The sequence below is a fragment of the Scyliorhinus canicula genome, chromosome 9 (genome assembly GCF_902713615.1).
Source record: "Scyliorhinus canicula chromosome 9, sScyCan1.1, whole genome shotgun sequence".
Classification (NCBI taxonomy): domain Eukaryota; kingdom Metazoa; phylum Chordata; class Chondrichthyes; order Carcharhiniformes; family Scyliorhinidae; genus Scyliorhinus; species Scyliorhinus canicula.
In genome coordinates, this window is record NC_052154.1 from 96602984 (window position 1) to 96627831 (window position 24848).

Genomic DNA, 24848 nt, shown 5'->3' on the forward strand with positions numbered 1-24848 from the left:
GGGGGTTTGATTCTTCCAAATATGTTGTATTGGGCGATGAAAGGTGAGGAGTTGGGATCGGCAGCCGGAGGCTATGTGGGTGAGGATGGAGGCAGTCAGTCACTTGTAGAGGTTGAAGGATGGATGGTGGGTTTTTTATTGTTGTTTTATTTTGTTGTGTTGTGTATTTCAAATGTTAAAAATTGCATTAAAATACTTTTTTTTAAATGCATGGAAGAGTTATGTCACATGATCTCCCCCAAGCTGCTGTGTGATATTGCCTGTTGAAACTGAATTCCAGCAGTTACTACCTCCAACCTGAACAGGACTTCAGGCAGCAGCCTGGACTGTCTGCCATCAAGCCAGTGGCAGCAGAAAGAAGTGGAAGCCTCATCAAAGCTGCCAAATGCTGGAACCGCGGAACTCATGCCCGCAGACTCACTCACTCTACGCACCTTTCCTGTCGTGTAAACCTCACTCCGGAAAGACAAAGCAATCGACACTCAGTCAACCACCCCGCAGAAGGAATATTCCAGTTGACCGCTGATTCTGGACACTAGACACGGTAAGCAACCTGCTAAATCCTTGTCTGCTTTGTGCTTCTCTTTTTAAACCCTGTCCTGCAACATTGCAGTTTTGTTTTAAACTGCAGACATTGGTTAAACTGAAAACACACCTGGTCTAATCTACAGCCCCAGGTTTCCCATTGATTCTTTGTGGCCCATCCTGTGATGTTATTTTGATGAACTTGGCAAGCAGCCAAGGGTGCTTCTGAAGTTGTGGAATATATTCTGTTCTCGATTTCGATTGGTGGAGCCATTCAGAACCTTCTGGAAGAAAGGCTGGTCAGAAAAGGCATTTTGACTCTAGTTCTGTGCAGACTTGGAAAGGAGCACACAGCAAGACTCTCTCTTTCTGATTTTGGCCCGGTGATGTGAATGCTTTCAGCCAGCCAGGGGAAGTAACTGCTGCCTTAAATATCTCCAGCAAAGTCAGTGAAAGGGTAAAACTCTGTTTGAAAGGCCTGGTAATGTTTTTTTTCTTAAATTTAGAGTACCCAATTAATTTTTTCCAATTAAGGGGCAATTTAGCGTGGCCAATTCACCTACTCTGCACATCTTTGGGTTGTGGGGGCGAAACCCACGCAAACACGGAGAGAATGTGCAAACTCCACATGGACAGTGATCCAGAGCCAGGGCCTGGTATTTAAATGCTTCCACCTAGCCTATAAAAGTGATCTATGAGCGGGGTTGTGGACAAGTAGACATTTATATCCTAATTAAGAACTGTGAAGCCAGTACTCCAAATTCTCTCTCCCCTGTTGGATTCTTCCTGAGGGTTCAGAATAAAGAGAGGAGCAGTTTAAAATCCCACTTAAAACCCTCGGGCTGAGAACTGTAGTTTTAACTCAGTGAGGCTGATAGTCCATCTGGTGGACGCAAGCTATAATTGCACAGAACTGAGGGGAACCGTCAGTTTGAAACTGCGGAACACCACTAGTCACAGCCCTCCAATTAGAAAAGTACCCTTCCATTGTTACTCTCTGCCTTCTATGACCCAGCCAGTTCTGTATCCACCTTGCCACCCTGATCTCGTGTGACTTCCCCTTTTCTACAAGTCTACCATGAGGGACATTGTCAAAGGCCTTACTGAAGTCCATATAGACAACATCCACTGCCCTACCCACATCAATCACCTTTGTGACCTCTTCAAAATATTCTATCAAGTTAGTAAGACACGACCTCCCCTTCACAAAACCATGCTGCCTCTTACTAATACGTCCATTTGCTTCCAAATGGGAGCAGATCCTGTCTCGAAGAATTCTCTCCAGTAATTTCCTTACCACTGACGTAAGGCTCACCGGCCTGTAGTTCCCTGGATTATCCTTGCTACCCTTCTTAAACAAAGGAACAACATTGGCTATTCTCCAGTCCTACGGGACATCACCTGAAGACAGTGAGGATCCAAAGATTTTTGTCAAGGCCTCAGCAATTTCCTCTAGTCTCCTTCAATATTCTGGGGCAGATCCCATCAGGCCCTGGGGACTTATCGACCTTAATATTTTTCAAGATGCCCCACCTCGTCTTTTTGGATCTCAATATGACCCAGGCTATCTACACACCCTTCTCGAGACTCAACATCCACCAATTGCTTCTCTTTGGTGAATGCTGATGCAAAATATTCATTTAGTACCTCGCCCATTTCCTCTGGCTCCACACATAGATTCCCTTGCCTATCCTTCAGTGGGCCAACCCTTTCCCTGGCTACCCTCTTGCTTTTTATGTATGTGTAAAAAGCCTTGGGATTTTCCTTAACCCTATTTACCAATGACTTTTCGTGACCCCTTCTAGCCCTCCTGACTCCTCGCTTAAGTTCCTTCCTACTTTCCTATATTCCACACAGGCTTCGTCTGTTCCCAGCCTTCTAGCCCGAACAGTGAGGATCCAAAGATTTTTGTCAAGGCCTCCGCAATTTCCTCTCTCGTCTCCTTCAGTATTCTGGGGCAGATCCCATCAGGCCCTGGGGACCTTTTTCTTTTTGACGAGGCCTACAATATTTCTCGTTATCCAAGGTTCCTGAAATTTGCCGTATTTATCCTTCTTCCTCACAGGAACATGCCGGTCTTGAATTCCTTTCAACTGACACTTGAAAGCCTCCCACATGTCAGATGTTGATTTACCCTCAAACATCCGCCCCCAATCTAGGCTCTTCAGTTCCCGTCTAATATTTTTATAATTAGCCTTCCCCCAATTTAGTACATTCACCCTCGGACCACTCTTACCCTTGTTCACCAGCACTTTAAAACTTCCTGAATCATGGTCACTGTTCTCGAAATGCTCCCCTACCACCTGGCCGGGCTCATTCCCCAATACCAGGTCCAGAACAGCCACTTCCGTAGTTGGACTGTCTACATATTGTTTTAAGAAGCCCTCCTGGATGCTCCTTACAAACTCTGCCCCGTCTAAGCCCCTAGCACTAAGTGAGTCCCAGTCAATATTGGGGAATTTGATGTCTCCCATCACAACAACCCTGTTGTTTTTACTCTTTTCCAAAATCGTCTACCTATCTGCTCTTCTATCTCCCGCTGGCTGTTGGGAGGCCTGTAGTAAACCTCCAACATTGTGACTGCACCGTTCTTATTCCTGATCTCTACCCATATAGCCTCACTGCCCTATGAGGTGTCCTCCCATAGTACAGCGGTGATATTCTCCCTAACCAGAAGCGCAACTCCGCCACCACTTTTACATCCCCCTCTATCCCGCCTGAGACATCTAAATCCTGGAACATTCAGCTGCCAATCCTGTCCTTCCCTCAACCAGGTCTCTGTAATGGCAACAACATCATAGTTCCAAGTACTAATCCAAGCTCTAAGTTCATCTGCCTTACTCGTAATACTTCTTGCGTTAAAACATATGCACTTCAGGCCACTAGACCCGTTATTTTCAGCAACATCTCCCTGTCTGCTCTGCTTCAGAGACATACTGGCCCTATTCCGTAGTTCTCCCTCAATGCTTTCACCTTCTATTGCTCTGGTGCCCACCCCCATGCCATACTCGTTTAAACCCTCCCGTGTGACACTAGCAAACCGGTTTGACCGGAAGGTTTGACTGATCAAGACCTTGGATCCAGACCTTCAGAGCACCCTGTGTACTCCCTGCGTTGGAGATCTCTACTGCCTCCCGAAAATACACAAGGCGAACACACCATGCCGTCCTATCGTATCAGGCAATGTGACCCTGTGTAAGAACCTCTTTGGCTACATCGAGGGTATCTTGAAACCCATCGTACAAGGAATGCCCAACTTCTGTTGCGATACGACAGGCTTCTTACAGAAACTCAGCACCCATGGACCAGTTGAATCAGGCACATTCCTTGTCACAATGGATGTCTCAGCACTCTACACCAGCATCCCCCATGACAACGGCATTGCTGCAACAGCCTCAGTTCTCAACACTGACAACTGCCAATCTCCAGACGCAATTCTGCAACTCATCTGCTTCATTCTGGTTCATAACGTCTTCACCTTCGACAACAAGTTCTTCATCCAGATACATGTAACAGCCATGGGGATCAAATTCGCACCTCAGTATGCCAACATCTTCATGCACAAGTTTGAACAAGACCTCCTCGCTGCACAGGACGTTCAATCAACATTATACACCAAATAAATCAATGACATTTTTTTCCTTTGGACCCACGGCGAAGAATCACTGAAATGACTGCACAATGACATCAATAAGTTCCACCCCACCATCAGACTCACCATGGACTACTCCCCAAAATCGGTTGCATTCTTGGACACACTCATCTCCATCAAGGACAGTCACCTGAGCACCTCGCTTTACCACAAGCCCATGGATAACCTCACGATGCTCCACTTCTCCAGCTTCCACCCTAAACACAGTAAAGAAGCCATCCCCTATGGACAAGCCTTCCGTATACACAGGATCTGCTCAGATGAGGAGGAGCGTAACAGACATCTAGAGACGCTGAAAGATGCCCTCGTACGAACGGGATTATGGCGCTCGACTCATCGATAAACAGTTCCAACCAGCCACAGCAAAAAATCCCACCAACCTCCTCAGAAGACAAACACGGGACACAACCAACAGAGTACCCTTTGTCGTCCAGTACTTCTCCGGAGCGGAGAAACTACGACATCTTCTTCGCAGCCTTCAACACATCATCGATGAAGATGAACATCATGCCAAGGTCAACCCCACACCCCCACTACTTGCCTTTAAACAACCGTGCAACCTCAAACAAACATTGTTTGCAGCAAACTACCCAGCCTTCAGAACAGTGACCACGATACCACACAACCCTGCCATGGCAATCTCTGCAAGGCGTGCCAGATCATCGACAGGGGCACCACCATTACATGTGAGAACACCACACACCAGGTACGTGGTGCATACTTGTGAGATTTGGCCGACGTTGTCTGCCTTGTACGCTGCAGGAAAGGATGTCCCGAAGCGTGGTACATTGGCGAGACGCTGCAACAACGGATGAACGGACATCGTGCGACAATCGCCAGGCAGGAATGTTCCCTTCCAGTCGGGGAACACTTCAGCAGTCAGGGGCATTCAGCCTCTGATCTCCGGGTAAGCGTTCTCCAAGGCGGTCTTCAGGACGCGCGACAACACAGAATAGCCGAGCAGAAATTTATAGCTAAGTTCCGCACACATGAGTGCGGCGTCAACAGGGATCTTGGATTCATGTCGCTTGACATTCACCCCCCACCATCTGGCCTGGGCTTGCGAAATCCTACCAACTGTCCTGGCTTGAGATAATTCACACCTCTTTAACATGTGATTATCCCTCGCTCCAGTTGTTCCGTTTCGTGTCGCGTCTTTTCGTCCGACGTCACTTCGTCCAACGACACTTCGTCCACGTCTTTTGGTCCAACGTCTTTTTGTCCGCACGTCTTTTGGTCCAACGTCTTTTTGTCCAATTATCCAATTACAAATTAACTCCGTATAAAACCATTTAATTGATAAAATGCAAGTACAATACAGCAAGTGACTTTAATTGCTAAAATGCAAGTAATTGATAAAATGCAAGTAAAATGTAAGTTGAAAAATGCAGTTAAAAAATCTAAAAATGCAGTTAAAAAATCTAAAATGCAAGTTGAAAAATGCAGTTAAAAAATCTAAAAATGCAGTTAAAATCTAATCTAATTCCCGAAATTACTTAAAATTGATGTAAATTGTAAGCGACATTCCTCAAGAAATCAATTTTTGTTGTAGAATCATATTCAACGACCAATCTTTTGAGGCGTTCAGTTATTTTCTTATATCGCGTACATGAAGTCGACTGATCTCCCCGAAGAATTTGAGCCTTTTTGCCTATTATGAACCCTTCCTCTTCCTTCAGAGTTTTGATTAACCTCCAGATATTCAAATGAGCTCCACCCACCGAACGCTTTATCGCAGAATGAAACCCCTCAGCAGCATTATTTGTTCTCGGTAGATTAACATTCCATACAGCTGTCGGGAATGTAGGTGTTTCTCTCCTTCGTCTGGCACCACGTCCTCTCACAATGCCTATGTAAGTCAAGTCGAAGTAAACGATGAATTCAGCAGGTATTTCTTCATCGTCTATCAAATCTTCATAAGCCTCTTCGACATCTTCAACGGGGAGGAAAGCTAATGCTGAAAAACATCGAATTTTAAGACAGAATTCAGAGTCTGTATTGTATTTTTCTTTGAGGCCTAAATCGGTAATTTTTCGAAACACAGATTGGCTCAAATGAAACAAACATGCCACGACAGATAAATTAAGGAATGATGAATTAATTGCCTTGTGAACTGCAACTTCGAAATCTGCCATGATATCAATCGGATCTGCATTAGGTTGCATAATTTTCAATTGGTCAAAGAATAATTCGTATGTCTGCTTTCTTTTATTCGGCAGTAATGCAAAGACCCATGGAAAACTGCTTCCTTTAACTTGTACATGAATGCAGAACAGTTGAAACCACTGTTGTGGCACAATCTTGAATGTCCCATCGCATGCCCAATGACGATATGATGCTAAATCCTGAAGAGCATTTTCTGATGCGAATACTAGTAAGCGCTGTTGATCCTCGGCGCCCGAATCGTATCTCAGAAACTGTTCGCCATTGTCAAGTTTACAATATTTGTCAGGTATTTCAAAACCGTGTCTAGCCGCTGGATTAGCGGGAAATCCAGAATTTTTTTGTCGGCACCTTTGAATAGTCCTTGAGACGACGGGCAACCTAGGGAGTTGAGAGCAGGTATTTTCTGATAGCTGCGTAAACTTGGCCGCTAGTATGGTACGCGAACTTGCTGCTATGTTTTCCACTGCTTCATGCTTTATTTCTGCAACTGCTTTTCCAGCATTTAATGAATCAACATCAGCTGGATGAAGGTGCTCATTAGAGAAATAAATAATTTTCGGCTCATTGTTTTCCGTTACCGTGTGAATCCGCACTGAGCACAGCCTTCTTTTCTCACATCTCCAGTATTCTTTTCCTAGGTTTGGACTGCTCGAATGAAAATCGTAGATATAGTTATTTCCATCAGCTACCTTCCGTTTACTCTTCGTTGACACAATGAACTTTGCCATTTCGGGATGGGCGAATTAAGAAAGAGAACGATAATATCTATCCTTTAACGAGGCTCGTTAAAGGAAAGAGAACGAAAATAACTATCCTTTAACGAGGCTCGTTAAAGGAAAGAGACCGGTAATAAAAATCCTTTATTGCATATTATACCTTGCTATGTGCATTAGAGAAGATTTCTATTTACAAAAAGTTAATGTGGGGAGTGGAGTGGAGTGCTACTAAGCAAGTTACAAAAAGTCAAGTTACAAAAAGTCTTTGACAAAAAAAAATCATCCGACAAAAAAACGTAACAAGTCACAAAAAGTCTTTGACGAAAAAAATCATCGGACAAAAAGACGTTGGACCAAAAGACGTGCGGACAAAAAGACGTTGGACCAAAAGACGTGCGGACAAAAAGACGTTGGACCAAAAGACGTGGACGAAGTGTCGTTGGACGAAAGGACGTCGGACGAAAAGACATAGCACCGATCCGTTTAGACCTGTAAAGACTTAATTACCTTCAAAGACTCACATTCAAAGTATCGTCTTGCATCTTTGACTTTGTCCACATATATATGTTTCTGCAACCTACCTCTTCGTTCACCCGAGGAAGCAGCAGTGCTCCGAAAGCTAGTGATTCGAAACAAACCTGTTGGACTTTAACCTGCTGTTCAAAGACTTCTTACCACTTATAAAGGGGGAAATAGGAAATGGAACATACAGTGCAGAAGGGGGCCATTCAGCCCATCGAGTCTGCACCGACCCACTTAAGCCCTCACTTCCACCCTATCCCAGGAACCATATAACCCCTCCTAACCTTTTTGGACACTAAGGGCAATTTAGCATAGCCAATCCACCTAACCTGCACATCTTTTGACTGTGGGAGGAAACCAGAGAACCCGGAGGAAACCCACGCAGACACGGGGAGAATGTGCAGACTCTGCACAGACAGTGACCCAGCGGGGAATTGAACCTGGGACCCTGGCGCTGTGAAGCCACATTACTATCCACTTGTGCTACTGTGCAGGGGAAATCACGAGAATAAAAAAAATCTCCTTTCTGTTTATGGAAGGGTGGAGAGTGGGGAAATCAGGGCAGTTTAAATTGACAACTCCTCCTGTCCGTGACACACCACTCAACTTTCTAAATTGCAGGGAATACACCACCCTGCCTAATAGTAGCTGTACTGTAGGATGGAGAATAAAGCAGGAAATAATGAGGGCACATTAAAAAAAAGCAGTATTTTAATCATGGGTGATTAATAGTCATGTAGAATGGGAAAATCGGGTAGCCATGAGGAAGAATTCATAGAGTGTATTCAGTTCAATTTCCTGGAACAATATGTTGTGCTTCCAAACAGAAATTAAGCTATTTTGATAATGTTTAATAATAATAATGATCTTTATTGTCACAAGTAGGCTTACATTCACACTGCAATGAAGTTACTGTGAAAAGCCCTAGTCACCACATTCAGACACTTGTTCGGGTACACTGAGGGAGAATTCAGAATCTCCAAACTACCTGATATCACGTCGTTCGGGACATGTGGGAGGAAACCGGAGCACGCGAAGGAAACCCACGCAGACACGGGGAGAACGCGCAGACTCCGCGCATACAGTGACCCAAGCCGGGAATCGAACCTGGGACCCTGGCACTGTGAAGCTATCGTGCTATGCTGAGGCAGTTTTAACAAACAACCTCAGAGTAAAAGATCCCTTCGGAATGCACTATTGCCAAGTGACCATAACATGGGAGAATTTAGCATTCAGTTTGAGAGTGATAAGCTTGGGTCAGAAACAACTGCGCTGAACTTAAATGTGGGTAATTACAAAAGAATGAGGAAGAATTGGCTGGAGTGGACTGGGAAAGGGGTTTAGCAGGAAAGATGGTTGAAAATAGTTCATGACGCACAACAAAAATATATCCCAGTGAGGAAGAAGGATTAAAGGAAGGGGATACATCTACCATAGTTAACCAAGGACGTGATGGACAGTATTAAACTGAAAGAAAACACATAGAATGTAGCAAAGAGTAGCTGTAAATCAGAGTATTGAGAAAGTTTTAAAAACCAACAAAAGATGACCAAAATAAGAATAAAACGGAGAAGATAAACTACCAAGTAATATAAAAATGAACAGCAAGAGTTTCTTTAAATATAATAAAAAGGAAGAGAGAGGCCAAAGTAACATAGGCCATGAGAGAATGAGACTGGGGAAATAATAATGGGAAACCAGGAAATGGCAGATAAATTAAACAAATACTTTGCGCAGTCTTCACAGTGGAAGACACTAATAACATTGCAAAAATAAATAATCGTGAGGCAGTATAGTGGGGGGGGGGGGGGGGAGGAAATAAAAAAGCACTCATTAGGGAAAAAAGTACTACGGAAGCTAATGGGACTAAAGGCTGATAAGTCCCCTGGATCTGATGGGTTGCATCCCAGGATATTAAATGAAGTAGCTGCAGAGAAAGTGGATGTACTGGTAGTAATCTTCCAAGAATTCTTAAATTCTGGAAAAGTCCCAGAGGATTGGAAAACTGCCAAAAAAACTGCCTTTATTCAAAAAAGGATGGAGAGAAAAGACATGTAAGTAAAGGCCAGTCAGCTTAACTTCTGGCATTGGGAAAATGTTAGAAACAGTTATAAAGGATGAAATAACAGAGCATTTAGAAATACATAATACAAACAAGCAGAGTCAGCATGGCTTCACGAAGGGGAATTCATGCATGACAAAATTATTAGAATTCTTTGAGGTGTTAATCAGCAGGATAGATAAAGAGGGAGCAGTAGATGTTATATACTTGGATTTCCAAAAAGCGGTACCACACAAAAGGCTACTTAATACGGTAAGAGTGGGCAGCACGGTGGCACAGTGGTTAGCATTGCTGCCTACGGCGCTGAGGACCATGGTTCAAATCCCGGCCCTGGGTCACTGTCCGTGTGGAGTTTGCACTCTCCCTGTCTGCGTGGGTTTCACCCCCACAACCCAAAAGATGTGCAGGATAGGTGGATTGGCCATGCTAAATTGCCCCTTAATTGGAAAAAATAATTGGGTACTCTAAAAATTTTTTTTTAAAATACGGTAAGAGTGCATGGTGTTGGGGGTAGTACATCAGCATGGGTACCGGTTTAGCTGACCGATAGAAGACAGAGAGTTGGGAAAAGAGGCCATTTTCAGGATGGAAACCTATAACTAGTGGAGTGCCACAGGGATCCGTGCTGGAGCCACCATAATTTACAATATAAATGAGTTGGACAAGGGAAGTGAATGCACTATTGCCAAGTATGCAGATGACACAAGTGTAGGTGGGAAGGCAATTGGTGAGCATGTCACACAGAGTCTACAGACAGGTTAGGTGACTGGTAAAAAATGTGGCTGATGAAAATAATGTAGGAAAACGTGAAGTTATGCACTTTGGTAGGAAGAATAAAGGAGCTGAATATTATTTAAATGGAGAAAGACTGCATATAGCTGCAGAACAGAAGATTTGGGGGTTCTTGTGCATAAGTCACAGAAAGCAAGCATTCAAGCTCAATAGGCAATTGAAAAGGCAAATGGAATGTCGGCCTTTATTTCAAAGGGAATGGAGTATAAAAATAGGGAAGTCTTGCAAAAACTATAATAATAATCTTTATTGTCACAAGTAGGCTTACATTAACACTGCAATGAAGTTACTTTGAAAAGCCCCTTGTCGCCACATTCCGCCACCTGTTTCGGGGAGGCTGGTACGGGAATTGAACCGTGCTGCTGGCCTGCCTTGGTCTGCTGGAAAAGCCATTTCATTTCATTTCATCACCCTGAATCCCATGCCTCCGTATTTTCTGCAATAGCCTATCGTGGGGAACCTTATCAAACGCTTTACTGAAATCCGTATACACCACATCAACTGCTTTACCCTCGTCCACCTGTTTGGTCACCTTCTCTAAGAACTCAATAAAGTTTGTGAGGCACGACCTTCCCTTCACAAAACCGTGATGACTATCCATCATCAAATTATTCCTTTCTGGATGATTATAAATCCTATCTCCTATAAACCTTTCCAAGACTTTGCCCACAACAGAAGCAAGGCTCACTGGTCTATAGTTACCGGGGTTGTCTCTACTTCCCTTCTTGTACAAGGGGACAACATTTGCTATCCTCCAGTCTTCTGGCACTATTCCTCCAGACAATGATGACATAAAGATCAAAGCCAAAGGCTCAGCAATCTCCTCCCTAGCTTCCCAGAGAATCCTGGGATAAATCCCATCCGGCCCAGGGGACTTATCTATTTTCACACTTTCCAGATTTGCTAACACTTCCTCCTTATGAACCTCAAGCCCTTCTAGTCTAGTAGCCTGTATCTCAGTATTCTCCTCAACAACATTGTATTTTTCCTGTATGAATACTGACGAAAAATATTCATTTAGCACCTCTCCTATCTCCTCGGACTTCACACACAACATCCCACTACTGTCCTTGGCTGGCCCTACTCTTACCCTAGTTATTCTTTTATTCCTGACATACCAAAAGAAAGTTTTAGGGTTATCCTTGATTCTACCTGCCAAAGATTTTGAATGTCCCCTCCTGGCACTTCTTCGCTCTCTCTTTAGGTCCTTCGTAGATAACTTGTAACTCTCGAGCTATCTCATCTTTACATAAGCCTCCTTCTTCCTCTTGACAAGTGATTCAACTACTTTAGTAAACCATGGTTCCCTCGCTCGACCACTTCCTCCCTGCCTGACAGGTACATAATTATCAAGGAATAATAAAATATTATTATTCTTTTTTTAACTTGTGGTAGTCGGTATTAGGGGTATTACGGTATCCAGGTTGAGGCTGTAAGACCATTGGTGTGGGAGGTACCTGAGACAGCAAGATCATTGGTGGTCTGCCTGCTGGTTCCGCCCAGTGAGGCAGAGTATATGAGTCTGTGTCTCCCCAGCTGCTGCATTCTGTACTTGCGCTGCTGGGGGAAACATCTAGTCCAATAAAGCCTTCAATTGTACTCCAATCTCGCTTCAAGAGTTATTGATTGTGTATCAATTTATTGGACTAGATTTTGAAGAATGGAGCTCCGCATCAAGCCGGAGTGTCTGCAACTTAGCCCCCATGCAGCAAACTCAGCGGCCACCTTCAAACACTGGCTGGCGTGATTCAACGGGTACCTCAGGACGGCCACGACTACACCCACGGAGGACCAGAAACTGCAAGTTCTCCACTCGAGGGTGAGCCCAGAGATCTGCACTCTCATAGAGGATGCGGACGATTTCGAGGCCGCGATGGCCCAGTTGAAAGGACACTGCATTCGCCCAGTAAATCAGGTTTACGCCCGACATCTGCTAGCGACAAGGCGACAAATCCTGGGGAAATCGCTAGATTAATTCTACTGCGCACTTCTGGTACTAGGTAGCAATTGTGACTGTCCGCAAGTTTCAGCCAGCGACCACACAGAACTTTTAATCCGGGACGCATTCGTTGCAGGTATGCTGTCCTCCCAAATCTATCAGCGGCAGCTGGAGAAAGAGACACTAGGCCTCAAGTTGGCACGGGCCCTTGCTAGCTCCCTGGATGTGGCCTCCCGAAACGCCCGCGCGGACGTCCCCGACTGCGTGGCAGCCCCTTGGACAGCATAGAATCTGCTCCGGCCGACCCCGATGCACCCCCCCATAAGCTTGTGCCGTGCGGCTACCAGGCAACCTCGGGGGGGGGGGGGGGCCCCGCTGTTATTTTTGCGAGCAAGCCAAGCACCCCCGGCAGCGCTGCCCGGCCCGCTCCTCCATCTGCAACGGGTGCGGCAAAAAGGGCCTTTTCGTGGCGGTATGCCAGGCCCGGGTGGTCGCCACCGTCCCTGGGGGCGAACCGGGGCCGCCACTACAACCTCTACCTGGGCCACGTGCAGACAGTAGGCACCGCCATCTTCGCTTTCCCAAGCCACGTGTGGGCCCTGGGTGCCGCCATCCTGTTCCCCAGGGACCACGTGTGACGCGTGGGTGCCGCCATCTTACACACCCCCAGCCATGTGCGACCCGTGGGCGCCACCATCTTGGCTGGAGTCTCAGGACCCCGATTCGGATGACCACACACCGCCTGAGGAAAATCTTCAACTTTTACCACAAATCGCCTCGGTGAACCTGGACCAGTCTCGGGCCAGAACGCTCTCGACCGCGACGACAACCGTGCTCATCAACGGACACAAAACATCCTGCCTGATCGACCCTGAGAGCACAGAGAGCTTCATACACCTCAACACTCTTCCCATACATCCAGTTAACCAAAGAATCTCCCTGGCCTCCGGGTCTCACTCTGTAGAGATCAAGGGGTTCTGCGTAGCTAACCTCACGGTCCTGAGGAGGGAATTAAAAAATTTCCGACTCTATGTCCTTCCTCACCTCTAGTCAGACCATAAACAGGTATACGCAGCTCAACGTGTACCCCCTCCCCCACATATCTGATTTGGTCAATCAGATTGCACAATACAAGGTCTTTTCCACGGTGGACCTCTAATCCGCCTACCACCAGCTCCCCAGCCGCCCGCAAATACACTGCATTCGAAGCAGATGGGCGGCTGTACCATTTCCTGAGGGTTCCCTTCGGTGTCACAAATGTAGTCTCGGTCTTCCAACGGGAGATGGACCGAATGGTGACCAGTACAGTTTGCGGGCCACGTTTCCGTACCTCAACAATGTCACCATCTGCGGCCATGACCAGCAGGACTACGACACCAACCTCCGAAAATTCCTCCGTACTGCAAAAATCCTTAATCTCACCGACAACAAGGACAAATGCGTGTTCAGCACCGACCGTCTAGCCATCCTCGGCTACGTAGTGCATGATGGAGTTATAGGCCCAGATCCCGAACGCATGTGCCCCCTCATGGAGTTTCCCCTCCCCCACTGCTCCAAGGCCCTGAAATGCTGCCTAGGATCTTTTCATAATACGCCCAATGGGCCCCCAATTATGCGGACAAAGCCTGCCCACTAATCCGATCCACGGTTTTTCCCCTGCCGGCAGAAGCCCGCCAGACCTTCAGCCGCATAAAAGCAGACATCGCAAAGGCCACGATGCACGCAATCGACGAATCCCTTCCATTCCAAGTCGAGAGCGACGCGTCCGACGTAGCTCTGGCGGCCACCCTCAACCAAGCGGGCAGGCTCGTGGCCTTCTTCTCACGCACACTCCGTGCTTCAGAAATCCATCATTCCTCCATTGAAAAGGAGGCCCAGGCCAGAGTAGAAGCTGTGCGGCACTGGAGGCATTACCTGGCCGGCAGGAGATTCACGCTCCTCACTGACCAACAGTCAGTTGCTTTCATGTTCGATAATGCACAGCGGGGCAAGATCAAGAACGAAAAGATCTTACGGTGGAGGAACGAGCTCTCCACCTACAACTATCAGATCTTGTATCGCCCCGGGAAGCTAAACAAGCTTCCTGATGCCCTATCCAGCGGCACATGTGCCAATGCACAAGTCAACCGACTCCGGGCCCTCCATGAGGACCTCTGCCACCCGGGGGTCACTCGATTCTTCCATTTTATCAAGACCTGCAACCTGCCCTACTCCATCGAGGAGGTCAGGACCGCCACCAGGAACTGCCAAATCTGCGCGGAGTGCAAGCAGCACTTCTGCAGGCCAGAGAAAGCCCTTTGAACGCATCAGTCTGAACTTCAAAGGGCCCCTCACATCCACCGACCGCAACACGTACTTCCTGAACGTGATTGTCGAGTACTCACGGTTCCCATTCGCCATCCCCTGCCCTGACATGACCGCAGCCACCGTCATAAAAGCCCTCCACAGTATCTTTATACTGTTCGGTTTCCCCGCCTGCATACACAGCGACAGGGGGTCCTCCTTCATGGGCGACGAACTGCGTCAATTCCTGCTCAGCAAGGGCATTGCCTCGAGCAGGACGACCAGTCATAACCCCCGGGGAAATGGGCAGGTAGATATGGAGAATGGAACGGTCTGGAAGACCGCCCTACTGGCCCTGCGGTCCAGAAATCTCCCAGTCTCCTGCTGGCAGGAGGTCCTCCCGGATGCACTCCACTCCATCCGTTCACTGCTGTGTACCACGACAAACGAAACACCTCATGAACGTCTCCTTGTCTTCCCCAGGAAGTCCTCCTCCGGGACCTCGCTCCCTACCTGGCTGGCAGCTCCTGGACCCATCCTGCTCCGCAAACATGTGCGGGCGCACAAGTCGGACCCATTGGTCGAGAGGGTCCACCTCCTTCACGCTAACCCTCAGTACGCTTACGTGGCATACCCCAACGGCCGACAGGATACGGTCTCCCTATGGGACCTGGTGCCCGCTGGATCCCAACCCCCCCCCCCCCCCCCCACCTACCCCACCCTCCCTCCCACGGCCGCACCCCACGGCCGTCCCCTTCCCAGGTGGATCAGTTCTCCCACTGGTCCCATCTAGGGTTGATGAAGCTGCCGAAGAAACTAAAGTCATGCTCCCGGAGTTGCAGATGCCCGAGCCAGCACCTGCAACACCGCCGATACTGCGACGTTCACAGAGGACGACCAGGGCCCCCGATCGGCTAATTGCTTCATTTTGATATGTACATGTAAATAAATACTGTAAATAGTTGTGATATGTAACAAGGCAAAAACTGTACCGCCAACGGGTACCACCATAATCCCAACCTCTATCCTGTATAACGCAAGACCACCACCCCCGCCGGACTCTTTTTTTTAACAGGGGGTGAATGTGGTATTAGGGGTATTACGGTACCCAGGTTGAGGCTGTAAGACCATTGGTGTGGGAGGTACCTGAGACAGCAAGATCCTTGGTGAAGTCTGCCTGCTGGTTCTGCCCAGTGAGGTGGAGTATAAGATTCTGTGTCTCCCCAGCTGCTGCATTCTGTACCTGCGCTGCTGGGGGAAACATCTAGTCCAATAAAGCCTTCAATCAGGGGCTGGTTTAGCACACTGGGCTAAACCGCTGGCTTTTAAAGCAGACCAAGGCAGGCCAGCAGCACGGTTCAATTCCTGTACCAGCCTCCCCGAACAGGCGCCGGAATGTGGCGACTAGGGGCTTTTCGCAGTAACTTCGCTGAACTCTACTTGTGACAATAAGCGATTTTCATTTTCATTTTTTTCAATTGTACTCCAATCTCGCTTTGAGAGTTATTGATCGTGCATCAAAACTATCCTAATGGGAAAGAATACTTCCTTTATTTGTGGTCTAAAAAGGGTTGCCAAATCAGATTTTGACTCTTCTCTCTAAAAGCTTTTTCAAAAAATCTCTCTCTCTGAGCTCTACCCAGCACTGATATTATCTCCCAAGGTGAAAACAAATTAACTTTCCAAGGAATTAAAGCATGTTAACTCCCAGGGACTGACCCCAGTTAAACCACAGTGTATTAGCCCAGACTGAAAAATACATTCCTCTATTAATCTCACCTTCTGACTGCTGAAAGCTCCCAGGACCTGCAAAACAGAATCCTTAAAAAAAAATGACCACTGCAGTCAATCACACTCAAACCCCAGGTTTTTAACCCTTAAATTGGCAACGCATTTATAATCCAATTTTCCTAAAATCCTCCATGTGTCACTTCTGTCAGAGGGTAGTGAATCTGTGCAATTCTTTACCGCAGAGAGCTGCAGAGGCTGGGTCGTTGACTATGTTCAAGGTTGAGATAAGACAGATTTTTAATCAGTAAGGGAATCAAGGGTTATGGGGATAAGGTGGGAAAATGGAGTTGAGGATGATTATATCAAATCAGCCATGGTCTTCATGGCGGTGCAGTCTCAATGGACCGAATAGTCTATTTCTGCTGCTATGTTTCATGGTGCTCTGGAGGGTGTACATCTCTATTTCATGTGCGAGGTTGGGGCTAATACAGCTGAAGGTGGTATATAGAGCACACCTTACAAGGGTGAGGATGAGCCGGCTCTTTGAGGGGTACATGTTGCGGGGGGGAGGGGGGGGGGCCACAAACTACGTTTTAGTCCTGTCCAAAGCTGGAGGATGGCTGGAAGGAGGTTCTTAGGATAATCTCTAAAGTGGTGCATGTGAAACTGGACCTGGGCCCCAGGAGGCCATATTCGGAGTGTCGGATCAGCCGGGGTTGGAAACTGGTGCGGAGGCAGATGTTGTAGCTTTCGCCTCATTGATTGCCCCAGGCGCATCCTGTTAGGGTGGAGATTAACTTCTCCACCCTGTGCCATGGCATGGCAGGGGAACCTCCTGGAATTCATGACTCTTGAGAAGGTCAAATTTGAACTGAGGGGAAGGATGGAGCCGTTCTACAATTCATGGGGGTTATTCATTATGCACTTTCGAGAATTGGATTACATTGAACATTAGGGGGGGGGGGTGTTGGGAGGACAGGGGTGGTGTGTGTTAATGGTGACTGGGCGATTCCTGATTTCTCTTTGTCATTTGTTTATGTTCACATGCCAGCTAATGTCTGGGGTTTGGTGGGAGGATGGGATTGACATTACATTTGTTACTGATTATTGTTGGGTGTAAATTTGGGAGAAAATGTGAAAAAGGAGAATAAAATATTTTTAAAAAAACAATACTGTCTAGGTACACTGGCTCAGTAATAACTTGCTCAGTTTGGGTTCGGCCAGACTCACTCAGCTCCTGACCTCATTACAGCCTTGGTTCAAAGCCGGAGAGCGGTCTTCCAGAGGTGAGAGTAACTGACCTGGTCATCATGGGGCAGCAATTGATAGAATGTGGATGGAGGAGCCTGAAGAAACTGGTGTGTGTGTGAGAGGGTTGTCCATGTTGTCTGTCCTGACGATGAAGTCTCCATTGCAGCCAAGGCCACAGGGCTCTGCTCCCACTCAGCCTTCCCCATCACTGGTCCTTTACAGCTTGCACAGGCAGGATGGGCCTATTGGCCGAAACCACACATCGTAACGTGACAGGAGTGCCGTCCTCTGTCTCCACCATCCCTGTTGCGAGGCGCAGGCCCGCAGTTACTAGGGGCGGGCCCACCATCCCTGTTGCTAGGGGTGGACCCCCTTTTGCTGGGGGCGGGCCCACGGTTACTAGGGGCGGGCCCACCATCCCTGTTGCTAGGGGTGGACCCCCCCCCCGTTGCTAGGGTCGTTTCGCAGTAGGGCGGGCCAACCATCCCTGTTGCTAGGGGCGGGTCCGCAGTTACTCGGGGCGGGCCCACCATTCCTGTTGCTAGGGGCGAGCCCGCAGTTACAGGGGTCCACAACCCAGTGGAGCAGGTCCGGGGTTACTAGGGGCGGGTCCGAAGTTATTCGGGGCGGGCCACGATCTCTGTTGCTCGGGGCGGGTCCGCAGTTGCTAGGGACGTGCCCACCATCCCTGTTACTCGGCGCCAGTCCGCTCTCCCTGTTACTAGGGGCGGGTCCAGGGTTACTAAGGGCGGGTCCGGGGTTGCTAGGGGCGGACCCACCATCCCTGTTACTCGGGCCAGTCCGCTATTCTGTTACTAGGGGCGGGTCCAGGGTTACTCGGGGCGGGTCCGGGGTTACTCGGGGCAGGCCCACCGTTCCCTGTTACTCGGGGCCAGTCCGCTATCCCTGTTGCTAGGGGCGGGCCCGGCTTTGCTAGGGGCGGGTCCGGGGTTGCTAGGGGCGGGCCCGGGCTGCTAGGGGCGGACCCACATCCCTGTTCCTCGGGCCAGTCCGCGATCTTATTACTAGGGGCGGGTCAGGGGTTACTAGGGGCGGGTCCAGGGTTACTAGGGGCGGGTCCGGGGTTGCTAGGGGCGGGCCCATCATTCCCTGTTACTCGGGGCCAGTCCGCTATCCCTGTTGCTAGGGGCGGGCCCGGGTTTGCTAGGGGCGGGCCCGGAGTTGCTAGGGGCGGGTTCAGGGTTACTAGGCCCTTACACCATTCCCCGGCCACAGACAGTGGTTCCGGGAGCTCAGGCCCGGTTCTCCCACAGGATGGTCGCCGGATCCGGGGCTCCGGTTCGGGCCTCCCGGGCTCTGCTCGGCATCAGCGCGATGGGGATTCTGATCGGGATTCTGAGAGCGGCGGAGGGAAGAAAACTGAAATTCGTCAACTTGGTGAGTGAGAGAGAGAGAGAGAGAGAGAGTGAGAGAGAGAGAGAGAGTGAGTGAGTGAGTGAGTGAGAGTGTGTGTGTGTGTGTGTGTGTGAGAGAGAGAGAGAGAGAGAGAGTCTGTGTGTGAGAGAGTGAGTGTGTGTGAGAGAGAGTACTTCAGTAAAGCCTTTGATAAGGTGTCTCATGGCAGACTGGTACAAAAGGTGAAGTTACACGGGATGAGGTGATAAGATGGATATAGAACTGGCTCGGTCACCGAAGGCAAATGGTAGCAGTAGAAGGGCGTTTTTCTGAATGAACGATTGTGAATAATGGTGTTGTTGCATTTTCTTCTGGACAAAGAGAAAATTCTTTGGTGGGAGAAGGAGATGAAAGAATGTACCTGCGAAGGAAACGTGGTGCATATAGGGGTGGCTATCTGGAATTACGTGGAGCAGAATAAGACTTGGGAGGTTACTGCCTCCACAGTGAAGGTGGTGGTAAATCATAGATTATCATAGAATTTACAGTGCAGAAGGAGGCCGTTCGGCCCATCGAGTCTGCACCGGCTCTTGGAAAGAGCACCCTACCCAAGGTCAACACCTCCACCCTATCCCCATAACCCAGTAACCCCACCCAACACGGTGGGAAGCACGGTGGCACAGTGGTTAGCATTGCTGCCTATGGCGCTGAGGACCCGGGTTTGAATCCCGGCCCTGGGTCACTGTCCATGTGGAGTTTGCACATTCTCCCTGTGTATGCGTGGGTTTCACCCCCACAACCCAAAGATGTGCAGGACAGGTAGATTGGCCAATCTAAATTGCCCTTAATTGGAAAAAATAATTGGGTACTCTAAATTTATAAAAAAATGGGCAGCACGGCTGGGTCACTGTCTGTGTGGAGTCTGCACGTCCTCCCCGTGTGTGCGTGGGTTTCCTCCGGGTGCTCCGGTTTCCTCCCACAGTCCAAAGATGTGCGGGTTAGGTGGATTGGCCATGCTAAATTGCCCGTAGTGTCCTAATAGTAAGGTTAAGGGGGGGGAGTTGTTGGGTTACGGGTATAGGGTCGATACGTGGGTTTGAGTAGGGTGATCATTGTTCGGCACCACATCGAGGGCCGAAGGGCCTGTTCTGTGCTGTACTGTTCTATGTAACACTAAGGGTAATTTTGGACACTAAGGGCAATTTATCATGGCCAATCCTCCTAACCTGCACATCTTTGGACTGTGGGAGGAAACCGGAGCACCCGGAGGAAACCCACGCACACACGCGGAGGATGTGCAGACTCCACACAGACAGTGACCCAAGCTGGAATCGAACCTGGGACCCTGGAGCTGTGAAGCATTTGTGCTATCCACAATGCTACCATGCTGCCCCTAAAGGCAGAGTTGATTTCGATCCGGACACAAGCAGAGAGTGGAGCGTGCTGAGAGGGTGAGGTTGGCGGAGGCCGTTCTGAGGGTTGACTGCAGGTACTCGGGGATGCCACAGAAGGTGCTGTTGAAGGGAGAGACAGAAGCTCCAGATGGAGTTTGGACTGTGTCCACGGGAAAAGCGGTGGGGCAGCTGCGCAGGGTCAGGGGGGCAGGATACGAATATGGGGAGAAAGCCAGTAGCATACTTGCGCATCATTTGAGGAGTCAGGCAGTGGCGAGGGAAATTGGGAGGATGCGAGATGTCAGCTGTATGAGAGATGGTAACGGAGCCGGAGGGAGTGAATGCCACCCCTCGGTTGTCTCAGGCTTCGATATTGCTCATTTTAAGGACCCGGAGCGTAGTTGGTTGTTCCGCCCTATCTCGCTGTTGGATGTAGCTGCAAAGGTGTTTGCGAAGGTACTGGCGGCGTGGATAGGGAACTTGTGCCAGTGGTGTTGGTGAGGATCATAGGAACATAGAACATACAGTGCCGAAGGAGGCCATTCGGCCCATCGAGTCTGCACCAACCCATTTAAGCCCTCACTTCCACTCTATCCCCATAACCCAATAACCCCTCCTAACCTTTTTTGGACACAGAGGGCAATTTATCATAGCTAATCCACCTAACCTGCACGTCTTTGGACTGTGGGAGGAATCTGGAGCACCCGGAGGAAACCCACGCAGACACGGGTTTAAGGGCAGCAGCAGTCGACGAATGTCCGGAGGTTACTGAATGTCAATGTGATGCCCTCAGAGGGCCAAGACATGGAACTGGTTGTGGCGATGGATGCAAAGAATGCTTTTGGGCGTACTTATTTGAGGTTCTGGGCTGGTTGGGTTTGGGCAGGGATTCGTGGACTGTGTTCGTCTGTTGTATAAGGTGCCGAAGGCAACTGTTTGGACTAACAAGGTCAGTTCGGAGTATTTTGGGTTACATCGGGGGACAAGGCAGGGGTGTCGACTCTCCCCGCTGTCCTTTGCCCTGGCGATTAAGTGGGGGAGACCAGCAAACCATGTTCTTGGTGTGTCTGAGGTCGAGGAAGGGGGGCGGGGGGGGGGGGGGGGGGGGGTTAGTTGGGGGTGCTTAATTGTCAGGGTTTGCAGATATAATGTTGCAGATTTTGGAGGTAACAGTAGTTCCGAGTTGGCGGTGGTAATATTTGGAGTGTCGGAGGATCTGGGAATGCAAGTGGGAAGAGAGGTTGATGTGTTGGCCTTTGCCTCCCTGATAACCCAGAGTCGGATTTTGTTGTGCTGGCTGGACGTGGAGCTGCTGGGTGCAGGGGTATGGGTAAGCGATTTGGCAGAGTTCCAGCAAAGTCAAGCTTGCCATCAGAAGTGCAGGGGAGGGGTTCACCTCGATGTGGAAGCTGTTCATCGGATTCTTTTAGGAGTTTGAGTAATCCGGGGAGGGGGGGACGGGGGATCAATTTTCTATTTGGGCTGGGGGGGTCTGGGTTAAAAGTTAAAAAAGGGGGAGGAGGCATGTGCTGGGGTGGCAGTGGGAGGGGGGCAGATTGTTCGGGGGTGTGTAAGGATGTTTTGGCTGTTTGCTATTGCCATGATTGTTTCTTTTTTGTTCTGCATATATTTGAAAATGCCTCAAATAAAAGGTTTGTCAGCAATAGGCGTGACCAAGACGAGGGAGCAATTGGGGAAGTGGTGTCTCGAGACTGCAAAGTGTTGAAATCGTGATCTTGTGATTGTTTGTGGTTGACCATTTTGAAACGGGAGGGAAAGATGCTTGGCTCAGGGAGGTGTCACAGTCTGAGACAAGCAACGAGAGTGGAGATGCAGTCGCAGAGCCAGGGACTACATGAGTGGATGATGGCAAGCATCCAGCACGTGCAGGTGGAGTCCAACCAGCAACAGGAGATGGTGCCGGCCATGCGTGCTACCCAGGCCAACACTGCATGGGTGGCGTCCACGGTGGAGGAATTGGGGCGAGGGTTTTGGACATGGATCAGCACGTCCAAGGCCTGGGGCATTCTGTCAGGTGCTGGCCGAGGCTGAGGACAGGACTTCCGCGTGCCAGAGCCACCCGGACACTGCTGCGGTGCTCCTCAGCATGGCGCAGTCACAGCGGGCCATGGCTGGGAACGTAGGCAGCATTGCCCAGGTGCTGGCCGACGTGGCTCATACACAGCGGATGGTGGCCCAGTCCCAGAGGGAGATGTCACAGTCACTGGCTGATGTGACGCAGTCCCAGACGGAGATGGTCCACACCCCCAGCCGACCGTCCCCACCGTTGTCACCCCAGGGATTCGATGGGACTGTGTGATGGAATGGCCAGCTTGCATGTAGGGACCACCCAGGAGGATTATGGAAAGTGCTACCATGGGCAGGAGTCAGATTGTAGTCATACGGTGCAGAGCACCAGAATTAATCGCAGAGCGGGTTGTCATCATCCTCCATGCCATGGACCATACATGCTGTTCCTGCCAACATGTGCAGAATTGCTGAGTGCGTCAAGATGAAGGCGTTGGGTGCAGAGGTGAATGATGCGCAGCTGATGGTCACAGCTAGATGTTCATCGAGTGGAACCCCTTTTGGTTTGTGTAGAGAAGCCTGTCATCTGCAGGTCACATAGGGCAACATGCATCCCGCCGATCACCCCCCTGGACCTGGTGTATCCCGGAGATGGAACATAGAACAGCACAGAACAGGCCCTTCGGCCCTCGATGTTGTGACGAGCAATGATCACCCAACTCAAACCCACGTATCCACCCTATACCCGTAACCCAACAACCCCCCCTTAACCTTATTTTTAGGACACTACGGGCAATTTAGCATGGCCAATCCACCTAACCCGCACATCTTTGGACTGTGGGAGGAAACCGGAGCACCCGGAGGAAACCCACGCACACACGGGGAGGACGTGCAGACTCCGCACAGACAGTGACCCAGCCGGGAACCGAACCTGGGACCCTGGAGCTGTGAAGCATTTATGCTAACCACCATGCTACCGTGCTGCCCAGAATGGTGGCGAACCCTGCTGCTCAGGCATCCTGGAGAGCTCAGTTCACATCAAATGGATGCATTCATCCGCCTGGACATAGAGGGCCTCTGTGATGACTACCTGTGCACCGAGGCCTGTGAGACTCTGGACAGGTCCTCACTCGGCACCTGGGAGGAACCGTGGTGTAAACGTTCAAGGCGACCGTCACCTTGACTGCCACCGGGAACGTGTGTCTTGCCCCATACCCCCACGGTGCCAGATATGCCATCATCTGGCAGATGTTTTGCACTGTCTCCCTGCTCATCTGGAGTCTTTGAGGGCATGCCTGCTCCGGTATGTCCTCAAATGTCAGGCGGTGCCAGTACACACGAGACCTCATGCGGCCCCTCCTTGGCATTTTCTCCTCCTCGGCCTGTTAGGGTGACAGCTCTCCAACCTGGGCGGCAGCCACCTGTCTCTCTTGTTATGGGCCAGGGTTTAGAGAACCCCAAAGTGTATCATGGAGTTCACCTGACCCACAACTTTTAATAGATTGTGGTATGGGGAGCACATGGCCCACTCTACAGGTGTGGTACAGCAGAAATGGAAAAGTATTATTTTAAAGCAAAACAATGTTTATTCTATGAACTCAAGTTAACCTTTTAAAACATACAGTGAACATCTTAGCAATTATCAATTCAAATACAACCCCCAAAGAATACAACACTAAGTAATCCTTAATAACTTCCCAAACAACATCCAGAAGAGAAAAGAAACACATTTTAACAGAAGCACATTAGGTTTACATTCACTACTAGGAACATTTATAATTCTGAATTCACCAAATGATTAAGAGAGTCTTTTCATGGCAGAGAGAACAGCAGTACACCTGCTCTGCCTGGCTTCAGCTCCAACACTGAAAACAAAACTAAAACACAACGTGCAGCAAACAGCCTTAAAACAAAGTAAAAAGCTGACAGGCAGCCCGGCTCGACCCACTCTCTGACATCACTGCAGTAATATGAGCAGTTGAACATTTCTTAAAGCGACATTCTCATGACACTCTGCTGCCTGCTCCTCTGCTGCCTGTTCCACTGCTGCCCGCTCCGCTGCTGGAGTTTCCTCCTCCTCCTCAAGCAGCTCCTGCTCATACAGCAGCAGGGCATCTCCCAGGGCTGGTTGAATTCTAATATACATTGTCAGCAGGGGGTGAAAGGCCGACATGTTAGCATGATACGTATTCCTGTGCCCAACCGGGTCCACTGGGCTACACATACGCCCTGACTGGCGCTGCGGGAACCGGCACCGTGGGGGTCCCTGATGCCAGGGTGTACCGTTGGCTGGCACTGCCCTCACTAGCGCTGCCGCCTCACTCTCTCACGAATGATAAGTGTTAAACTATGCGCGGCCTGCATTGCATTGATGCCACTTCCGAGGTGATGGAGAATCGCGTTTTGGCATCAAATTGGCGCCTGCTGCTGT

General features: G+C 49.3%; 2 protein-coding genes across 5 annotated transcripts in view; one reads left to right on the plus strand and one right to left on the minus strand.

Moving 5' to 3' along the window:
* The window catches only part of pacsin3 (protein kinase C and casein kinase substrate in neurons 3), a 144296-nt gene extending 126396 nt beyond the window's left edge, over nucleotides 1-17900 (minus strand). For 2 of the 3 annotated variants that reach the window (XM_038807249.1, XM_038807242.1), the window contains exon 1: nucleotides 17690-17900. In XM_038807249.1, the coding sequence (XP_038663177.1) occupies nucleotides 17690-17700 (11 nt within the window). In that variant the 5' untranslated portion in view covers nucleotides 17701-17900. The remainder of the gene's footprint in view (nucleotides 1-17689) is intronic. The other variant, XM_038807248.1, reaches the window with a different exon arrangement.
* A 931-nt stretch (nucleotides 17901-18831) lies between these two features.
* Nucleotides 18832-24848, plus strand: part of LOC119971560 (prostatic acid phosphatase-like) — a 107632-nt gene continuing 101615 nt past the window's right edge. Inside the window, exon 1 of one of the 2 annotated variants that reach the window (XM_038807252.1) lies at nucleotides 18832-19037. In XM_038807252.1, coding sequence (XP_038663180.1) covers nucleotides 18915-19037 — 123 coding nt within the window. In that variant the 5' untranslated portion in view covers nucleotides 18832-18914. The remainder of the gene's footprint in view (nucleotides 19038-24848) is intronic. The other variant, XM_038807250.1, reaches the window with a different exon arrangement.